The sequence below is a fragment of the Lissotriton vulgaris genome, chromosome 4_1 (genome assembly GCF_964263255.1).
Source record: "Lissotriton vulgaris chromosome 4_1, aLisVul1.2, whole genome shotgun sequence".
Taxonomy (NCBI): Eukaryota; Metazoa; Chordata; class Amphibia; order Caudata; family Salamandridae; genus Lissotriton; species Lissotriton vulgaris.
This window is the reverse complement of record NC_141691.1, coordinates 1988861310-1988885047: the sequence shown is the minus strand read 5'-3', so window position 1 is coordinate 1988885047 and position 23738 is coordinate 1988861310. Positions and strand designations below refer to the sequence as shown.

At 47.9% G+C, this 23738-nt stretch overlaps 1 protein-coding gene across 2 annotated transcripts in view; it reads right to left on the bottom strand.

Annotated features, from left to right (window-relative positions):
* The window catches only part of NAPRT (nicotinate phosphoribosyltransferase), a 368826-nt gene that overhangs the window by 181774 nt on the left and 163314 nt on the right, over window positions 1-23738 (bottom strand). For both annotated transcript variants that reach the window (XM_086966311.1, XM_086966312.1), the window contains exon 5: window positions 5492-5607. In XM_086966311.1, the coding sequence (XP_086822437.1) occupies window positions 5492-5607 (116 nt within the window). The remainder of the gene's footprint in view (window positions 1-5491; window positions 5608-23738) is intronic.

Sequence of the window (23738 nt, the reverse complement as noted above, 5' to 3'; positions counted from 1 at the left end):
AGCCGAGGGTGGGCTTGCGGTGCCGGACTTTGAAAAGTACTACTTAGCGGCGCAGCTCCAGACCCTCACCCAGGAGATCGCCAGGGAATTCCGGGGCCCAGAGGACAGGAGAGGTACGGGGATGGCCAGGCATGTTCTCTCCTTCATAGCGCTGCGACAACGTTTGGCCTTACAGGACTTGTCGCTGGAGGAGAAGACCATTCGCCTGTGTTGGAACCGAGCCCACGCCCGGGGCCAACTGCGTATACCGTATGCGCCCGAAATACCTTTGGGGATGTTGACGGCCTTGCCCCATGGCGGGGATTGGTCACGGTTGGCAAACTGGGAGGACGCAGGCTTACAATTGGTAGGTGACCTCTACGAGGACGGGGCGCTCTTGCCCTTTCAGGGGCTCATTGATCGCTTCGAGGTTCCTCGCGGCGACTTTCTATTGCACTCGGCCCTGGTCCGAGCGATCCAGGTGCACTGGAAATGCGGGCAAGAGGAACCCCCTATATCTCCGGTGTGCCAATACGTCATGATGTCTGCGGGTACGGTGAAGGCGGTCACTTGCCTCTACGATAGACTGATCAATGAGGGGCTGGCCCCCCTCACTACTTTGAGAACCCGTTGGGAGGAGGACATAGGTAAGGAGATCCCGGAGACGACCTGGTCCCAACTCGTGCGGCGAGCCTGGAAGGGCACACGCCACGCCCGTTTTCAATTGGTCCACTACTACGTACTCCACAGGGCATATCTGACCCCGGCGAAAATCCAACAGTATTTTGCTACGGGCTCGGCGGTCTGCCCCAGATGCCCGGCGCCGGAGGCAGACCTTCTCCACATGTTGTGGTCCTGCCCAGGATTGTCCTCCTATTGGATAGAAGTGGGGAAGACCCTGGCGGAGGTGACAGGGAGATCCTTATCGGTTGATGCGGCAGTGGGACTCCTACACTGGTTTCCACATACCCCCAAAAACAAAATTACCAGTAAATTCATCGATTTGGGGCTTCTCCTTGCTAAACGAGAGGTGACCAGGAACTGGAAGGCACGGGCTGGTCCGACGGGGGGCCGGTGGCACAGCGAACTCTTGAAGTGGGCAGCGGGGGAAAGCACGCTGAGATACCAGCTAGCTAGGAGACAGCATAATGAGAAGGCACAGGAGGCAGCGCTAGAATGGGAGACATTGGTGCAGGCCCTCAGGGATTATTGCGCCCCCAGCGACTCCGAAAGTGAAGATGCAGCTCGCCCCGAGTCCCGATAGACAATTGCACTTTACAGCTCTGTTACTTTCCTCATGGGTCCTCTCACAGATCCTAACGCGGTTGTTGCCGGGCACTGATGGCGGGGTTGGGTAGGGATTAATTTGGTTCATAGTGTTTTGAGGGAGGGGTTTCTTTTGGGTTTTGTAGGCTTGTTTAGAAAAGCAGATGACGGACAGTGGATCATCCGGACCAGCTTCGCCTTCCTGCTGAGCCCCCATTGGATTTCGCCGCCCGACCATTGGGTTGTGGGCTGAATGGCTGTGTAAGGGTACATACTGCTGGGGGACGGAGGGTTGCATTTCACTGATTTTGTTTGATCTATAATGCTGGTCGAATATGTAACGATTTACCAATTCCTGCAATAAAAATATATTTAAAAAAAAAAAAAAAAAAACAGTTGTAGCAGCACTATAGGAAAACAAATATTAAACAACCCAAATTGGAGTTGGTGCTCTAAATGTGTACGTGACACAGAAAGTGGCGACGCAAGTGACAATTGTGTAATCAGCGGAAACAGCGCATGGTGCAAAGGTGCTTGAATATATACAGTGTATCCAGTGAACAATGTGGCTCAAAGCAATGATTTATAATTAGGGCTCCCGGTTTTATGGTATTTATTTTTGCCCATCGCCGTCTATTTATCCATATTTATTTTTTGGCCATTTTATCTGTATTAATCCATATTTATTTTGTGTTTGCATATAAATAAAGTTGTAAAATTGTACATTTCCATATTTATTTAACTGACAGACGCTGATTTATTCTTTGATGTCTGTCGTGTTTTAGCTATTTAAGCTGCCAAAAATTACACAATACATACACTGGTAGATATTAACACAATCCCATGAATATATGTTAACATATTCCGTTAAAGACATTTCATCCTGTTTTTTAATTTATCATGCTGTCCATCTGCTCAGCTGTTGGCCCATAATTTATGAAAGAAAGCTCAGAGAGTCCCTTAAAAGAAGCACAATTTTCTGTATTATCCACTTTTAAAGATAAATGCAGACAGAAATCACCCTGTTTTCTGTCTGTATTTATCTGTAAAAATCCCTAAAACGGAAAACCGGGAGCCTTATTTATAATACGAAATTTTTGAAAGGTTTAGCACGTTATTTATCAGAGCCACAATGGAAAACGCCCCATCAGTTGCGCTAAACGGTCAACGACGTTTCGATCCTATCAATCAGGATCATCTTCAGGACCGGGTTGTCATTGAAAACAGTGCTGAAAGGGTGACAGAGCGTCCATGGGGGCACAGCCTGTGAGTAGGCGGCGGACGTCTCAGCCGGAGGAAGGAAAACCTGAATTAGATTGCAAAGGAACAGTGGTGTATAGGAAGGTGCCGTGTAGCTGTAGATATCGGTGGGAAACAGTGTTCCGTTATTAAGGTTTCACGAGGGCGGTACCCTTGATGAAGGAAACCTTATGCGGAATGAATCCAGCGGCGGTGAAGGCACGGACTTGCCTCGAAGGGGAGGGAGTAGCCCCTTCGGACTATTTGCAAAACCCACCTGTCCAAAGTGATGGTGCGATAATGGGGAAGGTGATGGCGAATCCTTCCACCCACTGGCGTTTGATGGGCCTGAAAGGTCGGACTAGGACGGTTCGGAGGCTGCTGCAGACTGGCCCGCTGGCCCACAGAACCACGACGTTGGTTTCCACGTCCCAGGCCATGCGAAAGTTGGGTAACTTACTGCTGCCTGTGGCCCTGGGAGGAATGTAGCGGGGCTCCGCTTCCATAGCAATGAAAGAGGCACAAAGCAGACTGAGCCGGACAGGAGCAGAGACGCAAGGACTTGGCCGTAGCCCGCGAGTCCTTGAGGCACTTTAGGGTGTTGTCTGCCTTGTCGCCATAAAGGTGATGGCCATCAAAGGGCATGTCAATCAAGGTGTTTTGGACATTCCCTGAAAAGCCAGTGGACCTCATCCAAGCGAAGCGCCACCGACGTTGAAATGGTGCTGCCCAGAGAGTCTGAGGTGTCCAACCCACAACGAATCGTTAACTTGGCTGCATCTCTCCCGGCGACGACAGCCTGGGAGAGCATTGTCCAGGCCTCCTCTGGACATTTAGGCAGCACTTACGCCTCCGTTTGGCACACTGAGTGCGAATAACGGCCTAAGAGACATACAGTGTTTACGGACCGCAGCACTAAGCAGGCGGAAGAGAACATTTTCTTCCCAAGATGGTCCAGCTTCTTGCATTCCCTTTCCGGTGGAGCGGTAGGGAAGGCGCTTTTGGAGGTGGAGGCTTGGATCATCAAAGCTCTCCGGGGGGGGGGGGGGGGGGGGGGGGTGTTTGGAGAGGAAAGTGGGGTCGCCTGGAGCCGGGCAGTGGCGTTGGGCGAACATCCTGTCCACAGGATCCCCCGTGTTGGGCCTGGACCAGGTGTCAAAAAGGACCTCAGTGAGGGCCTCATTAAACGGAAGTAGGAGCTCCGAATAGCTCGCCCGCAGTTAAAGCACCTCAGTCAGGAGGTTAATCCTGACTGCCACCGTAGGAAGCTTGAGGTTGAGAGCCTTGGCCTCCCTATGCAACACCACAGCGTAGGACACTCCCTCCTCCATAGCCACGGTAGGAGGAGACAACATGCCAAGGTCTGGTAAAGTGTCAAGACCACTGGCATCCACCAGTTCCTCTCTCCAGTCCTGTTCAGGCTCAAGCTGGTCAGTTAAAGGGTTACTGACCCCTCCCAGTCCTCCTTATCTTCTGGTTGGAAAGGGGTTCCAGGAGTGAACAAGGGCAAAAAAACCCTACCAGGCGCCTGGTCTGGTGGCGGTCAACGCCTGTCTGGCTCCGTGTCCACGTCGGGAAGGAGGCTGGGATCGACGTTGGCCGGGGGGCCGACCGGCGTTGGGGACGGTAGTGGTGCCGTCGGAAGCAGAGCCGGTCGAGGTATAATAAGGTCCAGGCCTGGATCCACGGGGGGCCTTTGGCGCCAGAGCCACCGGCAGCAAAGACCTAGGCCCCCCCAACCGAGTCCGCAGGGCCTGAAGGCGCGTCCGTGTGGTCGGTCTGCCCAAACATGGCATGTATCGCCTTATAGAACGTACAAAGCTGGGCGGGGTCGCTCCGGGTCCCGGAAAGGGAGGGAAGCTCCGAGTCGACCCTTCGTCCTGTGCAAGCGGAGCCGCCGGGGTGGTACCACCCGCGCACCTCGTCGGATCTGCCGACCGACGAAGAGAAGTCAAAGTGCCTTCTTCTTATGCTTCGATTTACCAGACCTATAATGCGAAAACTTCGATGATTTCGAGCCGGAATAACGATGGCTCCGCAACTGGTTCCTCAACCTCCCTCTCGACCAGGACTTCGAACAGCATGGAGCCGATTGCCAGTGTTCAAGCAGCTTTCTGGACCACTCCTACAAGGCCTTCGGCGTCAACAACTGGTAGTCAGAGCAAGACATGGGGTTGTGGTCGAGCTCCAGGCAAAAAAGAGACACGCGTTGCAGATCAGTCACCGACATCATACGATGGCAGGAACTGCAGGCCTTGAAACCGGGCATCCCTCGTACACCTTACGGAGTCAAAGACTCAACAAAAGACATTGAGAAAAAGTTAGTCAAATAATGACTGAGGTACCACTCTTCCAGAATCTGCGCTGGCTGGCGCGGAAAAATAAAGACTGATGTCAGCGTATGAGGGTGGCGTCTAACTAGCTGCTGCGACGTTATCCCGGTGACCACAACGCCGATGACAGACACGGAGCTAACCGACGCCACCTTCCGACGTGCAGAGCTACTGCTGATGAAAAATCTTTCCGGATCCAGTCTGACGACTGGGGGTAATCCTAAGGTAAGGAATCTATAAGTAACGTGTTTTTCAGATCCAGTTTAAATCAATGGGCCTAACACACTAGGGAGATCTCTACAGAGATGGCAGATTTCTCATGCTAACTGAGTACATGAGAGGGGCCACAGGGACGCCCCTTGAGGTATTTACATACTACTGATTGAAAAGCAACTGCAGGGCTTCTCCCCCTGATTTTCGGAATCTGTTACCAAGTGAAATGTACAATATGTTTATTTGAGGTATCCTGGTAAATATTGCTGGAGCGGAGGGGGAAAACAAGACCACTTTAGCGTTGCTGATTCTCTGTGGTCATGAGCAGATGTATACATTCTTGTAAAAGATTTTTTTTATGTTGTTCATAAAGTATAATGCAGTTCATACTCTCCATTTTAAGCATCATACAATGTAACATCTATAATCTGCCACAACACTAGAAACACAAATATACTTACCCTTGGATGCACCTCTTCTATGGAAGAAAATGAGGAGACATAAGAATGACCCACGGTCCCAGTCACTGGAATGTCATAAAGCTTTCCAGCGAGTACATTGCTTGTATAATCAAAACCTAAAAAAATGTGAAGCAAGAATCAGAACAAAATGGATTGCCACATTCTTAATCAAGCTTTTCTCACTTGTTATACCTTTACGAAGCAAAACTTAAGTTCTGACTAACAATGATCGGCAAAATGCACATATAGTAGCCAATACAACAAGCATTTACAATGCAATGGTTTCGCCTTTTGAAAAGTTTGAGCTATTGGCATTGTAAATGACAAAAATTGTATTTCTGTGTTGGTTTTGAAAATAAATAAATGGCATTGTCATTTACAATGCCAATAGCGTAATCTCTCGCAAATGAAAGACCTATAGCCTTTGCAATGCAATAGGTCGCAAGTTTGAGCTAATGATATTGCAGATAACAATGCGTTTATGTTTCAAAAACCAAAACATAAATAAAAGGTCTCTCACACTGCTGTCTCTCACACACTGCTGCCTCTCACACACCATGCTCTCCCACACACCATGCTCTCCCTAGAAGACTCACACTGCTGTCTCTCACACTGCTGTCGCTCTCACACTGCTGTCGCTCCCACACTGCTGTCGCTCCCACACACACACATACAGAGAGCCACACACACAGCAATACAAATACAGAGAGCCACACACACAGCCACACACATACATACAGAGAGCCACACACACACAGCCACACACACACACATACATACAGAGAGCCACACACACAGAGCCACACATACCCACACACACACACACACAGACACACCCACACATACACACAGCCGCATTACAAAGATGAATTTGGTGGCAGGAACACGAGGTCCAGGACAACGAGCCCTCTCTGCCCCGCAAACCCCCCCTACCCCCCTCCCGTGACGCGCCTGATAATAAATAGTATTGAGAAGACGAGCACTGAATGGCAACTGATCTTTTAATCTTTTTATTAAAGAACAGGTATGGAGCACGAGCCTCTACCTCCAGGGAGACGGATGGTGTGCACCTTCAAAAGGCCAAATGAACACCAGAGCGCAAACAAACAAGATTAACTTCTCAAGCACCAGCATCGCATTCTTTTCTGCACAGAGGGACACAAGGTTGACTCAGCTAATTAGGAACCTGATAGCGCTTGACACACAGAGGGACATTAAATACTTCTCCCAGGGAGGGGGGACGGGCACACGGACCGGACAGAGGGAGGGGGGACGAGAACGGGTTCAGGGACAGCGGGAGGGGCGGGAACGGGCACAAGGACAGCGGGAGGAGAGGGGAGCACAGCGCATGTTCACACCCTGCCGTTGATTGCTCTTCCTGCTGCAGTACACGGTGGGGAGCAGGTCGGGTTTGCGTCCTCACAGGGAGAGCGAGCAGTCTGGTGTGACGAAGGATGCCGAGACAAAAAAAAAAAGCACCGCCCACCGCCGCATGACGTGGGCAAAAGCCTAAAATTCTCGGGAACGCCCACAAATCTGTTCCAATGGCTAGCCTCCATTTTTGGAGTTAGCCAATGGAACAGAGGCGGTGACCAAGCCACATACTGTTCTCACTAGATTTCGCCTGCGCGAAAGGCTGCTTGCGCAGCTTTCGACAGGCGAAACCTAAAAAATATGCTTCTAAGATGGGAACTTGTTACTGGAGAACAAGAACATGTCTAAAGAAAAAGTGACTTCGCTATGGTAACAATGTTTCTGGTGGACGAAAAAGCCTTTTGTAGATTCTTCACTTTATGAATACTGCTTTCAGGCTTCAGACAGGTCAGGAAAACTTCTCCCCCCACTACTAGCAATGACACTCCAACATCACAAGGTGGGTGGCATGCAGCTTGAGCTGTGACCCAGGCTCCAAATGTGATATCTCTAGTGTATATTATGTACCAACTGGCACGCTGGTGTCAGTTCTTGATATTCAATCTAAACCCTATTGAGGCATGTGGAGAGGAACCAAGATAGCCATAAATATAGCACAACATGTTTTGACACTTTTTTGTGGAAAGATTATGGTTTATTTTCCATTCAAAGCAGATGCGGCTTCAAACAGGTGATGAGCATCAGTCAATAAACTACAGTTTGTGAAAATAATGCACCCACGTATCCCAGGGGGAGTCCCCAGCAATGGCGAAGAAACTGCAGTATTTGAATGGGTTTCAGGTGTTTTAACATTACCTTGCGTCTCATTCCAAAACCGAACTAGAACATCACTTTTTGGGGGGATTTCATTGAAAATACAAAATCGGAAACATACAACCAAGAAACGGAAAGCATCGAGGGCACAGAATAGAATACAGCACATTAAGAAGACCATTAAACATATTCATCAATTATCAGCAGCTGATGCACCCCTTCACTCCATCAAAGGATCAACAAGAAAATTTGGTGGGAGCCCCAAATGTGCCCGGGCCGAGAATGTTTAGACACCTTCTGAACTGTGGCACTAGCTTAGTGGGAAGGAGAGAGGTGAGTGAGCGATATGCAGGAAGATTATGTATCCTGCAAAAATATTGCTACTGAAGCGAAGTCATTTTTTTCACATGGTTACATCTTTCCACAGATTCCTCACCTTATGAATAGGTCCCAAAGGAATACCCACCTAATAGAAGGAACTCGCTAGTGCTGGTTTACCTTGGTAATAATGTAACTCTGTTTGGGTTGCGAGGTACCGGTCACTGCATGCCAGAGATGTGAGGCAGTAGTACTTGTCAAAAAAAGAAAAATAGAAGTTTGATAAACTGGGCCGGAGACTACCTTGGGTAAAAGAAAAGATGGACATGTGCGAAGGACCAGCTCATCCGGGTAAAAGCCTGTGAAACACATGAACAAAAGAGGCCTGAATTTCTCTGAGCCTGCAAGCCGAACTAATTAAGAAAGGAACACATCGGGCAACTGTGTATCTGCTGAAATGGACAAATCATCAAGAAAGTTAAAAAAAAAAAAGGCTCAAGTCCCACTGGGAAATAATAAATGGAGTGGGAGGGAATAAAGCAAACTTTCTGGAAACGTGCCACAGTGGGACGTAAACAGAGACAGTTAATTAGGCAGACACATGAAAGCAGGCAGGGCCGCTCAACAGCCCTTGATTGCAGCCACTGGGAGGTCTTGTTGAGCTAGAGACAACAAATCGCAAGATGTAGTAAAGGCAAGATTTAAATGGGGCTTATTGCCTTTCTACTTGCCCTAATGGACAAACCTAGCCCAGCAAGCTGTGTAGATTAACTTAGTAGCATGCTTCCTGGCAGCCAAAATGACACCATAAGAAACCCAAAGACAAATCCAAAATGACTTTTAGAGCTCCAACTCTGTGTGAGCAGTCCCAGGTTTTAGGGTGAGGAATTGGACCCTCCAGTTGTGTGAGCAGGTTTACTCTCCACAGGATTGGCAGGGGTGGCCAAATGCAGAGTGGCAACAGATTGTGATATAGAAACTCCTCGCCATGTCTGCGGTGTTCAGAATCAGGAGTGATTGATCATCACACCTTCAGTAGTAGTCTTGATAGAACCAAGATTGGTAGAAATGCTTAAGGCAGGATAGCATGACCTGAGACCAAATGAAACTGAAGGCACCCTCCTAGAACCATTTAGATAGATGTGAACGGCACAAAACTAAGGACGCTTACTGTTCTGGGTCGTGGCAAAAAGATCCACTAAGGGAAACTCCAATCTGGAGAAGACTATTTCTAGCCGCTCAGGGTGTAGCTCCCACTCATGGTCCTCCAGTAAGAGTTGCGAAGTGCATCAGACCTCACATTGAGGGTGTCATAGGTAAGCAGATACTATGAAGATTCCCAGTCACTGCGCCCAACAGGGGTTTCACAATCTCAAACCTACCTATCCTGTGATATAATGGGCAGTGGGATTTGGGTATTGTTCCCCAGGCTGGAAGAGAGAAAGGCCGTTTAGAGAAAGATATCCTACCAATAGCTGGAGCATATCTATGTGTAGGCCCAGGTAGGATATGAACCAAAGGACTCAAATTGTCAAGTCTCCCAGGTGTGCATCCACCCAGAAAGGAGGCATTGATAACCAAGGTAGCTATGAGCCTGTGGGAGAATGAAAGACAATTTTCAGAAGGTTGGAGTGCTGCTGCTGCTGATCTCGTGATGCACCAAATGGAAAGTCTGCACCTGGGTAATGAGACTTCCTTGGTGTTGCAGCACTACTCTGCAAACATCAACAGAGAGATTCCATCTCCCATCTGGTGTGGCATCAACAGGATGCAAGAGGTCATGAAGCATAAGAGGTTCAATACTGCAAGGCATAGGCTCTGAGCTCGAGTCAGACTCAATAGAATTATCGCCCGAATATCTACAATCCTCTAATGAAAAGTCAGGCCTCGATTGGGGTGGTGCCCCGCGTCCACCATTTATTGTTTGGGAACAAGGACAAGTTTTGGTGTCTATTTTCTTAACTGGGTAAGTAGGAAAAATTCACTGCAGCGCAAGTTCCTCCAGTGCAGCACAACCCTTTTTGTATAGTTTTACAGTATCACAGTATGGATCTGTAAAAAGTATGTCTGCTACACAAGGCAATATTCGTATCCATACACTCGAGTTGTTCAAACGCGTATATATGATACATTAATGCAAAGCCTTTACTATTAGGAGGAGCACTCTAAGGAAATACAGTGAGCTGTGAGCTCAGATTGCATTACTGGTCCCAGTGTAAAAATATATACACTTTTACTAAACTGAATAATGTGAGGATATTATGCTTTAAGGAAACCCTTCTTGGTGCCCGCTGTGGGGGCTAAAACCCCCAGAACACACTGGTAAGCCCAGGAGGAGGGGCTTGGAGGCCGACACAGTGCTCTTTGGTGCTTGGAGACTCGTGGGACACCTTTCTTGCTACCTGCTATGGGGGACCACAACCCCCAGAACACACCTGTGAGCCAGGAGGGGCTTGGACGCTGTCAGTGCACTCTTTAGCACATGAAGACCCGCGGGTGAGAGGCGCCATATCTTGCTGCCTGCTGTGGGGGACCATAACACCCAGAACACACCTGGGAATCCAGGAGGAAGGGCTCAGACACTGCCACGCCACTCTTTAGTACTTGAGACCTGTGGGCGTAGGGTGCCTTTCTTGCTGCCTGCTGGGGAGGGAGCCCAACCTCCGGAACACACGTGAGCCCACAAAGATGGGTTCCAACTCTTACAATTCGCTTTTTAGTGCTTGGAGACCCACAGGACGTGCCCGGGCGAGGAGTGGGCCCGTCTGCTGACCAAGGCTGGGCCTACCCTCTTGATTTTCTAATTGGGGGGGTCTACAAGGAAACATTTTAGTTTCTGTTAGCAAGTGAGCAGGTTCTCTTTTTTTATATATGGTACAACACTCCCTCGTCTAACTTAGTTTTGCAACTTACCCTTTGCTTAGCCCCTTTCTGGAGCGTTGTTTTACACCTTAAGCAATGGGGAAAAGAAAGGCTCCGAAGCGTAAAACCACATTGGGCCCCAACAATACAACCATAAATACTTGTCTGGCCTATTTGTTCGGCCTCAATCATGCCTTTAGAGGCAGCATGTAATGCCTTAGCCCAGTTCATTTTCGAAAAAGTGAATAAATTATATGACATTTTCTAAGCGAAAGCCAGAGACACCGAATATGAGGGCCTGGTTTGACTATTCAGAGAAGAGTGTGGGGCTGATGAATTTTAGACCCATTGAGTCGTAGAAGATCTCCAAGTTAGTCTCTTCAGTGAAGTCAGGCTCACCACAGGATCCAGCTTCGCTATCTATTGTGGAAAGAGGCGGGGAAGTGGTTAATTCAGTCTTGGGTGTACTCTTGAATTGCTCCCTGTGGTCAGGTCAGGTTCCTGGGTGCTTGAAGCATGCAGTAGCAGTGTCATTGTTGAAAAAAACAATGTTGGACCCCACCAAACCTGAAAAACTACAGTTGGTTTTGCTATTTCTGGCATTATCCAAGATAACAGAGAGATTTGTCAACAATCAGCTCTCGAGTTTCTTAGCAAGCCATAACCTGCTGCGTAGGACTCAATCTGGCTTTCGGCCCTCATACACCACCGAATCTGCCTTGATATTGGTGACCGAGGCTGTCCATCATATTTTGGACACAAGCAATTCTGTGGGGCTGCTGTTACTGGATCTTAGCGTTGTGTTTAATACTGCGTCCCATAACATCTTAATTGAGAGGTGCTGGAACTGTGGTGTGGTGCGGTGCAATCCCCGACGGGCTCACCTCAAAGAGGGGCTCTTTAGCGGAGATCTTTTTGTCCACTTGCCTGTTGATGAAGTGTGGGAACATGTTTCTCGCTTGGGTTCTTCCCGCGATTCTTCAGGACCTAGTGAACGTGTGAGTGAGAGTTTTAAAACAAGGACATGCTAGTGTCATGAACCTAGTGTGTTACCTCAGGGGAATCCTGTGCCTGAAGTATGGAGATAAAAAGAGACATTAGTGCAGGTATCGTTACAAATGTCAACAACTTTTATAAATGGTAACAGCCAATCTAAGCATCTCAGTGCAGTGAAGTGAAGGTGGTGTGTGTGAAGTTACACATACGAACATGCCTGTGGTGTAGTGAGAGTGCGTAGTGTAGTGAACACTCTCTTACCTATGTCCGTGGTGTTTAAAACAATGGTAAGAACCAGTGGTTAAAAACACAACTGCTATCTCTAAGGGAGAACTCTAATCAGGGAAGGCAATTACTGACGTGATGAATATCAGACTCACCTAAAGGTCTTGGATTACTAACCACCTGAGTACTCGGCACTTCATCAACAGGCAAGTGGACAAAAAGATCTCCGCTAAAGAGCCCCTCTTTGAGGTGAGCCCGTCGGGGATTGCACCGCCTCCCCGACGAGGAGCAACCGCCGATGATGAAGCATGACATCCTTCGGGGTGTGTGAGGCAAACATGTCCAACCTAATGGATGCCCAAGGGTGATATTATACCCCTATGGTACAGCCCATTCTCCTTCCCTCTCCCCTTTTTTAGGAACGGTTCAGCAACCCCGCTTGTTGTTTGAGTACGCTACAGATGGACGGTCATTCCATATGCAGATGATACGCAGCTCATCATGCTGTCACAGAATTCGGCACACATGGCCTCCACCTAGTGCCTATACCTGGCAGGAGTTGCTAGGTGGATGGACCTATATCTGATCAACGGCATTGTGGCCTCAGGAGTTGGATCAGCGCCTGTTCCTAAACCGGAGGTTAAAAAACCTGGCGTTTGGCTTGGTAAGCTTTGGATAGTCAAATCACTGCAGTGGCCCGAAAATGCTTTGGGATGCTCAAGATGCAGAGTAAAAAGGAGAGTAAAATCTTGTGCCTGTTGGGAGTCAGCAAAAAAAAAAAAAAAAAAAGATTTTCCAGGCCTTGAATGTATAAAGATTAGATCATTGCAATGTTCTGTATCTTGGAGTTACTCAGGGACGGATCAAAGGATTCCAGAGACTGCTAAACTCTGCAGTACGCCTTCTACTGAATCTGCGGAGGCGTACGTCTATTGGGGCCACACTTAGGAAATGACACTGGCTACCGGTTAACCAGAGATCTTCTATTGAAGCTTTGTGCTATTGTCACAAAGCTTTTGCTAACAAAGCGCGGGGATATCCTCAGTCGCTCATAAAAACATATGTACCTTCCAGGAATCTAAGATAAGCAAGTGCACCCGGGCGGGCGCGCCATCAGCTACTTGGCACCAAAGCATAGGAACGACGTGCCCTTATCAGCTCGTCAGGTGCAATCGGGAGATCGTTTGAGGAAGAAACTCAAAACTAGTTTTTTTAATGGTTCAACACTTTTATTGCATTTTTATGGAAATAAACAAACTGTGCCTATGTAGGCCATGCAGTCTCATGGGTGAACAAACCCTGTGTATTCTGGCAGTATACATCGGCCATTAGGCAAACTAAACCCCAGCCCCCTCCCACCACCCTCACTTCATTCACCTCTGTGTTATCGCGTGAGTCCGTGTTGCTGGTGTGGTCAGTTACTTTTGCTCTGGAGTTGGAGAAGCGGCCGCCTCTTGTAAACGTAATAAGCGTTAGTATTTGGGGCAGGAGAGCTCTCGAAATTCATGTGATAGCAAAGTTAAGAACGGTTGGCGCATGTATCTGAAGGCCGAGCCTCTCCCGGCCATCAGCTTTAGGGTTATCTTCTTCATACCCAAAATGCGCCACAACCGTTGGAACCAGCCCATGTGTTTAGGAATCTGTGCAGTCCCACAGTAGGCGAGGATGTTTTGCAAAGCCGCTCCTAGGGCAAGGCCTATCTGCCGCCCTCTCCTGATTTCAGGGGTTACATAAGGGGATTAGGCACCCCTAAAAGTGTATATGCAGGGAACATGGGTATTGAGTATCTAGGCGTGTGTATATTTCGTTCAGCACTTGAGTCCAGTAGGGCTGCAGTAGCTGGCATCCCCATACTACGTGCACCAGAGTTCCCTGTTCTCCGCATCGCCACAAACAATCCGTGCAGGGTTTACCCTACGTATAACCCTCACTGGGGTGTAGTACCAGTTAAGTGGTTACTTTTGTAGCATTTCCATCAGGGCAGTGTTTGTGGCTGAGTGCTTGGCTCTGTGATAGATCCCTTCCCACTTTTTGTTGCTCAACATCCTCCTCAAGTCTTTCTTCCATCTAACCCGACCCACGATATAGAGACGTTTATTTTGCGTGTTCAGTAGGGAGTACAGGTCGGAAATAAGTTTTTTGTCTGATGACTTGGATAAAAGCCATCTCTCATTTTGAGTCAGTAATCTGTCTGCAATGGGTCTGTTTTGTGGTTGCAACACCCACAGTCGGAGCTGCAAGTAGCGCAGTCTCTCCGTTGTGGTGATCCCATAGTCCGCGTTGATCTTCTCGAATGGTAGCACTCATTCGCCATCAAAGAGATGGCCCAGAGCGCACTGTGCCACCGTGTTAATCTGGCCTCCCCAACCCCGGCTCAAACTCTGTGTTCTCGAACAGTGGAATCAGGGGAGAAGGGAAAGTAGTGAGGGTGTGACTTGTGTTCATTTGGTTTCACACCACCAACATTGTAGTTTGTGTGATAGGAGACAGGTAGCTATTTCGGAGCCTATGTCCCTTCTTGAGCAAGGGGACCTTTTGAAGTGAAGTTCCAGCCACTGCCCTGTCCTGGAACAGCCAGTGTTTCTCTAGGATTCGGTCTGGTTCCATTCCACCGAGTATCTGATCTGTGCTGCATAAAATTACAACTGGAAGTCCAGGATCCCCAGACCCCCTCGCTAGGTGGAAGAAAGCCAATGGTTTTCCTCATCCAGGGTCTCCAGCCCTGCCAGATAAAATGCTGGACCTCTGCCTGCAGTGTACTGAGTACAAGTGTACAGACCCATTTTGGCTTGCCTTTTGGCCAATTCTGTGTTCGTTGTTCTGTCTTGTGTTCTGTGGGGCACGGCTGTGCCCACTTGTCATCTGAATGTTTTCTTTGATACTACTTTTGAAAAATATTATGAAAAGAAATTCTTTTCCGGCTGGACAAAAGACATACATTCTATTCCAGTGTATGGTTATCTATCACACTGTATTCTCCCTGAATAGGGACCACTGTTCTCTATAACATGAAATTGCCCAAGGTCCCTGTCTAAATTTCCTTTGGGTTCCCTTGTTCTGTATAATAGGACCTCTGCCTGCATCTTGTGGATCAAGCCCGGGGCTGCTGCAGGGGAGGAGTTATGAATAAGTATAGGATCGTGGGAAGAATCATCATCTTAATCACGGCCACCCTGCCTAGACACGAGATCGAGTGAACACTATCAAAGTCCTTTTCGGCATCTATACTCACCAGCATGTACTTGCCTGCTGCTCTGGATGCCTTTTCTATTATATGGTGTACCCATTTGGTGTTAACGCTTGTCTGCCTTTGAGGGCTGAATCCCGCTTGCTTGGAGTCAACTAGGGCGGCCATGTGTGTGCTCAACCTGTGCGCCAGTATTAATGTGAATAATTTCAAGTCCACATTTGAAAGTAAGATGGGTCGGAACGAGCTGCAGTGTGTTTTGTCCTTCCCTTACTTAGGGATAACAATAATTGCGGCCTCTAACATAAAAGGTGGGATCATAATTGGCTCTGTAAATGTGTTAAAAAGCTGCATCAGGAGCGGAGCCACCGCCGGACAAAATGTTTTATAAAAAGCTGAGGTAAGCCGTCTGGGCCTGGGGATTTGGCTAAGTTACTCAGGAAATCCCCGCTATTACCTCCTCGGCTCGAATTTTACCATCAAGGTTCTCGGCTTCCTCTGGAGACAAAGCCTCAGACTGCGCATTTAGCAAGTACCGGTCGCTTTCTGTACAATCTAGAGTATGACCCTGATATAGGTGTGTATAATAGTCCTGAAAGATTTTAGATATTTCAGAGTCCTCCAACACTGTACTCCCGCCGTGGTCGTGTATCTTTTGTACTCCCGGTCTCTGCCTGGACTCTTGCAGTTTATCCGCAAGCAGTCAGTCACATCTATCACCCCCCCTCCCCCACATAAAAAGAGTGCTGGAGGGTTGCATACTCAGCTTGATCCAGATCGATCGATGCTAGCTGTGATCTCAGCCCCAAAAGTTGGCGCCATACCCTGGGCGCTCCCGTCCTCTGATGGATATGTTGCAGTTCTTGTATCTCCTGAGAAAGGCTCTCTTTTCTCCTTATGGAGAGCATTATCCGCCGCGGAAATCAAGATGAATTCACCTTGGATAACCGATTCAAACGCGTCCCACATCGTGGTCTTGAAGATTTCTGGGATGTCGTTATGTAGGAGGTAATTCCCCAAGGCCTTACGAATTTGTGTCACCAGCTCCGGGCGCTGTAGGAGTGTGTCCCTTAGACGCCACGGCCTGGTGGGGCGTTGCATTGGGGGCAAGGACAGTGTGGCCACTACTGGGGAGTGGTCAGAGAGCGTGGCTGTGAGTATTTATGTGTCTGTGGCTAGTATGTGGAGGTCATTAGTACCTATGAGACAATCTAGCCTGGCGTATGTTTCGTGCGGAAAAGAACAAAGAGCATTCCCTGGCCTGGGGATGAGCAGTCCTCCAGAAATCGATCAGTCCTATCCTGACCTTGCACGGACAGGGCACCAGCTAGTCTGAATCTTTGCGCTGACATATCAAGGGTGTTGTCAAAAACCAAGTTGAGATCTCCTCCCAACGAAATTTTACGTTCATCTGTGGCCATTATCTCTGTAATCCCGAGTGGAGGAATTTCTCTTGGCCTTCGTTTGGTCCATATATTGACCCTATAAGCAGCGTGTGACTCCCCAGTGTGAATCTATGTGCCAAGAGCCTTCCTTTGATTTCAGCTTCTTTCTGTACCATTTTACCGCTGAAGGTTTGGGATAACCAAGATGGCCACCCCGCTTACTTGATAGGGCAGGAGGAAAACATTTGAGTGGGGAACGCACAAGCCCTGAGTCAATGACAATCTTTGGCTAGTAGGTGCGTTTCCTGAAGAAGGCATATATCTGCCTCCGTGCTTTCCAGGTATGATAGTTTTGCTCTGCGTTTCAACTGGTTATTCAGTGCCCTCACGTTGAGGATGAGAATTAGGAGTAGTAGGGTGAGTTACTTAGAATGGACGGTAACGCTGTTGGATTAGTCCCAGGATATGAATTTATGTGCAAGACTCTAGCACTGTGTGCGGGAGCGCACTGGAGTCCAAGATCTAACCCTGCAATGGGAATGATAGGTGCATGGAGGACCCCCCAAATAATCTTTAAAAACCCCATAACAAAAACAACTGGTTGTATAACAAAAAGGATAGACAAAGTCAGTCCTTCAGCCAGTCTTGGCTGCCAGGAAGGCAGTTGGAATCCATATTGGTGCCAATCTGTTGGCACCTCCCCCCACCGCCCACTCTCAGGTTCTCCAAGAGAAATTAGACAACGCCGCCGGTACTGATTCCAGTGCCTCTTGTTGGCCCTTTGTAATCTCCGCCCGGTAAGGTCTTCTTGATAACAGTCTGGAGCCCTGCCGTCCCCATCTAGGTTGCTGTTCCCTCAGGTTTGGGGGCGCTGTCCCCCATCTATGCAGCTCGAGGGCGGCTCCAGGCCCAACACCCGACAGACCTCGGATAGGGAGCTGATCTGTTGGAGCTTGCCATCCCAAAGTAAAATGAGCCTGACATGGTGGCCCCAGGAAACCGCCACGTTTTGGTTGCAGGGATGCATGGTAACCAGTCTGAACGCTCGTCTTTTTTGTAGAGTGAGCGAAGCAAGGTTCTGATACAATGTCGGGGTTTGGTCTCTGAATGTGAGAGGAAGCAGTACCTGTGCTTTGCACAGTATCTCCTATTTAGCCTGGAAACCGTGCACAGACTAAAATGTCTGCCGGGGGGCCTTGTCGGGATGAGGAGGGCCCACTCTGTGTGCTCGGTCTAGTTTAAGTTCTATGACAGGAGGGTTGGCCTCACAAAGCCGAAGAGGTCTTTTTCCCTCTGCCTTGGACGCAATTCCCTGTATCCAGGTGGGACTGCAGGTCTATGTGCTGGTCTTGGAATCGGAGGATCTCTTGATGCAGTGCCTCTACTTCTGTGTCCTGGCTGTCTCCTTTATTCTCCAGGGCTGCAACTCTTTCCCCAAGGGCGTCAACATCTCTCCTAGTTTCTTTTATATTTTGCGTAAGGTCTTTCTTGACTGTCTGTAGGTCCTCTCGAAGCGTCATGAAAAGCGACTCAAGAAATGCCAGTGTCACTGGCTCCTCCGTGGGACCCCCAGACTGCGTAGGGGCTGTCTCCCCAGGTGCGGGGCCCTCCGCCGATCCACCGCATGAGCATTTCTTTGAGAGACCGGTCCTTCTTAACTCAGCCGGTGGACATGTCTCTATCTCCAGGAGGTGCTATATTGACTGTTCCTGGGGTCTAGGTACCAAATCGCCAGGTTTGTCCCTTGGAGCCAGCTAGTTTCTGTCCATTACCTCAAGGCATTAAATTCCTTTGTCTCCGTGCAGGGGTGCTAGGCCTCTCAGGGTCCTCCATTCTCTTCTTCGGGCATGCCCTCGGCCAGGCTGCAGAGTTGTAGTATGGGCCCTGCCCTTGGGGGCACCGCCCTTGGACTCCAGCCAGGTCTGTCTCCCTTCGACCACGTGAGGTCTCTAGCTGGATGGTGAATGCAGTATCCTTCAACATCATTTTGAAAAGGAAATTACGGGCCAGATGTATCAAGCTAAATTGCGATAACAAACACTGCAATTCACAGAATTTCAGCGTTTGCGATCGAAAAATCGTAGTGTGCAATGTAGGAAAGAGAAAGCCCATTCGCAAAATAAGAAATCGCAAAAATAGAGTCCACTTTTTTTACAATTTCTTATTTTGCAAATATGAACTTACTGAGTTCCAAATTGCGACTCGCAATTTGAGATTTCACAAATGAGTCACAAAGAAATGTATGAAAAATCGCAATTAGCTAATACCTAGAAAATCGCTATTGGCGACTCACAAATTACCACCAACTCAAAGCAGGTGGTAACCTGGTGCACATCCTTTAAATAGGCCCAGAATGCCTCACTATATTTCACAATGGCAGCGCTGTATGTCATAGCGAGGAGGATGCGGATACAAGCAGCAGCGCAGAGATGGAAGTGGAGACAGGAACGCATATACACAGAGTGCGCATTACCCTGTTCCAGCAGACAGAAGAAAAAATATATAAGTACAGGCTACTCAGCAACAATCCTAGACCGGATAGATGACCTGCATTCAATCCTAGAGCATCAGACCCGCAGGACCCAAGCCATTCCAACACATGTGCAGGTCTTGTGTTCACTGCACCTACTTGCATCAGGGAGTTACCAGGGGGTGATAGCTGTAGATGGAGGGGTCTCCCAAAGTTGCCTGTTACGCTTTTTACATTTTTTCCTGGATGCCATGCTTCAAAGAATGCACCATTACATCAGGTTCCCCATTACACAACAGGAACTGCAGAAGACTAAAATGGATTTTGAACAGATGGCACAACTCCCACATGTCATGTGGTGCATTGATAGGACACATGTCGCATTCTCTCCCCCCTCAGCTACTGAGTTGGTGTATCGAAACCGGATATCATTTAATTCCATCAACGTCCAGGTCATTTGTAATGCCTCACACATCATTACTGAGATCGTAGCCAAATTTCAGGGAAGTACGCATGACTCTTGCATCTTCAGGCATAGTGGAATCTATACACGTCTCACTGGTGGAGAATTTGGAGAAGGATGCCTGCTAGGTAAAAGCATGGCACCCACTCTGATAGACACCTTGGATGTATTGAAATTGGCCTGTGATTAATGTATTTTTCCTTTCTCATGTAGGTGACAGCGCATATGCAGTGCGCTCATTTATACTCACCCATAACCTCACCCCAGCTACCCCAAATGAGTGGAGATACAATGTTGCCCATAAGTCGACGCGCAATGTGATGGAGCTAAAATTTGGACTGCTGAAGAGTAGGTTCCGCTGCCTCTACAAAAGTGGAGGTGCACTGCAGTACCACCTAGAGACATACTCTAAAATCATTGCTACATGTGCCATGCTACACAACCTGGCTACCAAATACGGAATCTCGTTGGACATCACAGATATGGACGGACTCGGAGGATGATGTAGACCCACGGCCACCTCGCAGAGCAGCAGGTGGTGTAGGTGCCGCAGATGGGAGACACAGAAGTCATGAGATCACAGGCAACTATTTCTAAATGAGTAATGGACAAAGCTAATAATGACTTTAGCAGAACTGTTTTTTATTGACCTTGACATCAGGCAATATGTGTGCACACAGCCTCACAATCCTGACCACTGTGTGCCTTGAGTTGTACATCATGGTATATTCACACTCCATGCACATTTACAACCCTTTCAATGGTCTCTTATTGTTTACCTCAGCCATTTGCAAGTCTCTGCCACAGTATTAAATATTTATTGTGCCCACGTGCAGCACTACTACGGTCAGTCTTCACACTGCCCTCCCTTGATGAGGGTTCTGCTGCTGTCCCTTGCCTTGCACTCTGCCGTCTGGGCTCGGTGACAGGTGGAGTGATGCTGCTGCGGCTTCAGACCTCACTGTCCCCAGCCACCTAGTGCACCCGTGGCAGCTATATTTACTATCAGGAGCTGGTCGACAGCATTGGTGACCTGCAACAACCCCATTGCAACATCCTGGCTGCAGTGGGCCATTTCCACCTGCATGGAAACGGTGCGTCAGCTTAGGACAGCTGTGGCATTGCAGAGGCGGTTGACTGCCTTTGTGTACCCATCCATGCAGCTGTATAGGGGTTGCTTTTTATGGCTCCTTGAGTCATGGTCTCTCTACATGGTGGTGCATAGTTGTATTGCTACAGCCATGTCCTTCATGCTTTCTGTATTTGCCCTCTGACACACTGCAACTGTGATGTTAAGGTCACCTATGCCCTCCTTGATATCCCTCATGTTGTGATTCAGGGGCACCAGCTGCCGTTGCATGGATTTCATGCTTCTAAATTGCAGCAGCTGCAACTTGATCATGGTTCCCTGAAGGCCAGAGAAGACAGTGGATTCCTCCCCCTGCTCAGCAACACGTTGTGGCCTTGCTCTGCATCTGAGGCTACTGTGCTACTACGCTGCACCGGAGACTGACAAATAGGATGCAGTGCTGTCTCTTCGGGCATGGACTGGGGATCTTGCGGTGTCTCTTCCACTCCTCCCTCAATCTCCTGTAGTGGTGCCACAGTGTACCTGCTTGGTCTTGGTGCAGGTGTTGTTTCTGTGCCTGTGTGAGACTCTTCCTCCCCTGCATGTTGTTGTTGCTCAGGTGCCTGATCGATCTGGCTGTCTTCTGCCTGTGGCACAGGTTCGCCTGTGAATACAAGAGAACCATTTACTGTTTGTCCTCATTTCATTTCCTTTTCATTAAATATACATGAATTAGTATTCCCACTAGATGTGCTTAGCTTGCTTATTGACTTGTGTGAGTACACTGCAGATAGGTTTCCCTGTGTCACTGCTTTGCCATCTAATGTTTGAGACTGCATCTCCCATGATGCATTGCTTGGGTGGGTAATTTTGGATTGTGGAGTTAGGAGGGTGATGGCTCAGGACAAAGTTTGCATGCATCTGGTGTTGTCTGTGGCTGAGCTGTCCACATCTCCTATGACAATTATGCTCTTAGGCTGGTGGATGGGCTCCACCATGTCCTCCAGGGGTGTTGTTGCTGGCTCTGTGGAAGGTCCCCCTTCCTGTTTTTTTGGTGTCCTGATGCCTTTTTGCAACCTTTTCTTTCACCCTCGAGCGCAAGTCGTACCAGCACTTCCTTAGGTCCTCAATGGAGTGCTGTGTGACCCCATTGTATTCACTTTTGCTTGTATTTCCAGCCAGATCTTCCTCTTCTCAGATTTTGGGACGTACTGAGACTTTTTCGTGAAGAATTGCTCATGGCTCCTCACCATTTCCTCTATGAGGACCTCCAACTCCTTTTCGCTAAATTTGTGTTTTCTTTTCCCTACTGCAGGCTCCTTTCCTTGCTCTTGTGTGTCCATTCTGTCAGTTTGTGCCTGTCTAAGCACTCCTGTTCTGCTCCTGAAGGTGTGCGCTCCTGCTCTTAGCCTCTCCCACAGCCTCAGGCACTCGGAAACAGCATGGGCGGGGCCACTTTCTTCTCGTGATGTCATCAGACTGCACCCGAATCGCAGATTCGCTAAATTGTGATTTTTATAAATTAGCAAACTCGCATATACCGATTCTGTAATTGCAATCCAGTATTTAGATTTGCGAATATTAAGGAATCATAACAAAATAGTGATTTTTTTTTATTACTTTGCAATTTGCAATTCTCAAATAGCGATTCGGTAAAAATCGCAATTTGGGAAACACAAATTTGATTTTTCATACATCTGGTCCGTGTCGAGTCCAAGTCAGTTTTGTAGAGTATCTGAGGCGTTCCCCATTTAATTGATTCCCATGCCCGCTCTCCCAATTTCCATTAACATTAGGTAACCCTTTTTCCATTACCATCAATGCCATAAAAGTCATTAGTCTATGTGAGGCAGAGTTCTCTCAATTCAGTTCCATCTTCAATTTCTTCCATTCTTTTGTGTCATAATTTTTTATTGGAGTTCAAAGATAGGCAACAACCACTCCCTTTTATTATGCACCATGTTCCTGTTTTAAATAACTAGATGTTGCACTTTTCTAGTCATTGGGAATCAGAACGTTTCTAGTTATCTAATTTATCTGAAGATTACACATCAATTCGTTCAATTTTCTAAATAAGATTTATTCTAACCTTGGAACGAGTTTGGCTGTATTTTAAGCAATGTTAATAATCCGAATTAAAAAATTCAACACATTTAAAAAAAAAAAGAAAACTCTGGCAAGAACTTCAGATACAAAGCTAATGTTTCAAGAAATGGATTCTACTTTAACAGCCACTGAATTATTTAATATTAGGTGCTGAACCCTTTGGGGTAAGACAAGAGCTCCCACTATTCATGAAGGAATACACAGGCTAAGGGACACAACAGGCTAAGGTACACATTGGAATGGAAAAGCTGACACTAACATTAATGCAGGACTGAGGTTTGATATGCTGTGAGTCCCATTTGTGGGCTATCTAGGTCAGGATGCTCATCTGCCCTAGATACTTTAGAGTCCCGAGAACTGTCCAATCACAACTTGATCGGGCACAACAGCAGCGAGGCATGGACTGCTCCTGAACAAGTGATTTGCCACAAAATAGGAGCATGGAACTGAAATGCGATACAGCTGCGGGAACACTCTTCTCCAGAGGAAAGATTGGGGGCTGAGGGGAACTAAGGAAGTTATTCTTATTGGACATATCGGGGGGAAGGGATCTATATATTTTGTTTTTATTTATACCTATTTCACTCTAGCCTCTGTGTTGTAGGCATGGAAAAATGTAATACAAAATTTCAATTTACAGATTTCATCCATAATATTAGACTTTATACTGTGGTGGGGCCGAAGCTATTATATACGGACTAATGAGCACAGACCACTACACAGTAAATTAGACAGCATAAGTTGTTTCTGAGTTATATAACCTTATGAAAAACACAGCGATCAACCTCAGCTTTGTATCGCTTTAAGATCCGGAATCATTTGGGTGCCCCAATGAGGGGGACACCCATGAGAAATGGCTGATTAGTAACTGCTTAACACATGCAGTTATCTCGGACTTCGTTTTTCTGTGATCTTAGAGTTTTCTGTCCAGAATTGATGGGCAATAGCTCAAAAAATTGCGGAAGAACCTTGGTTCACA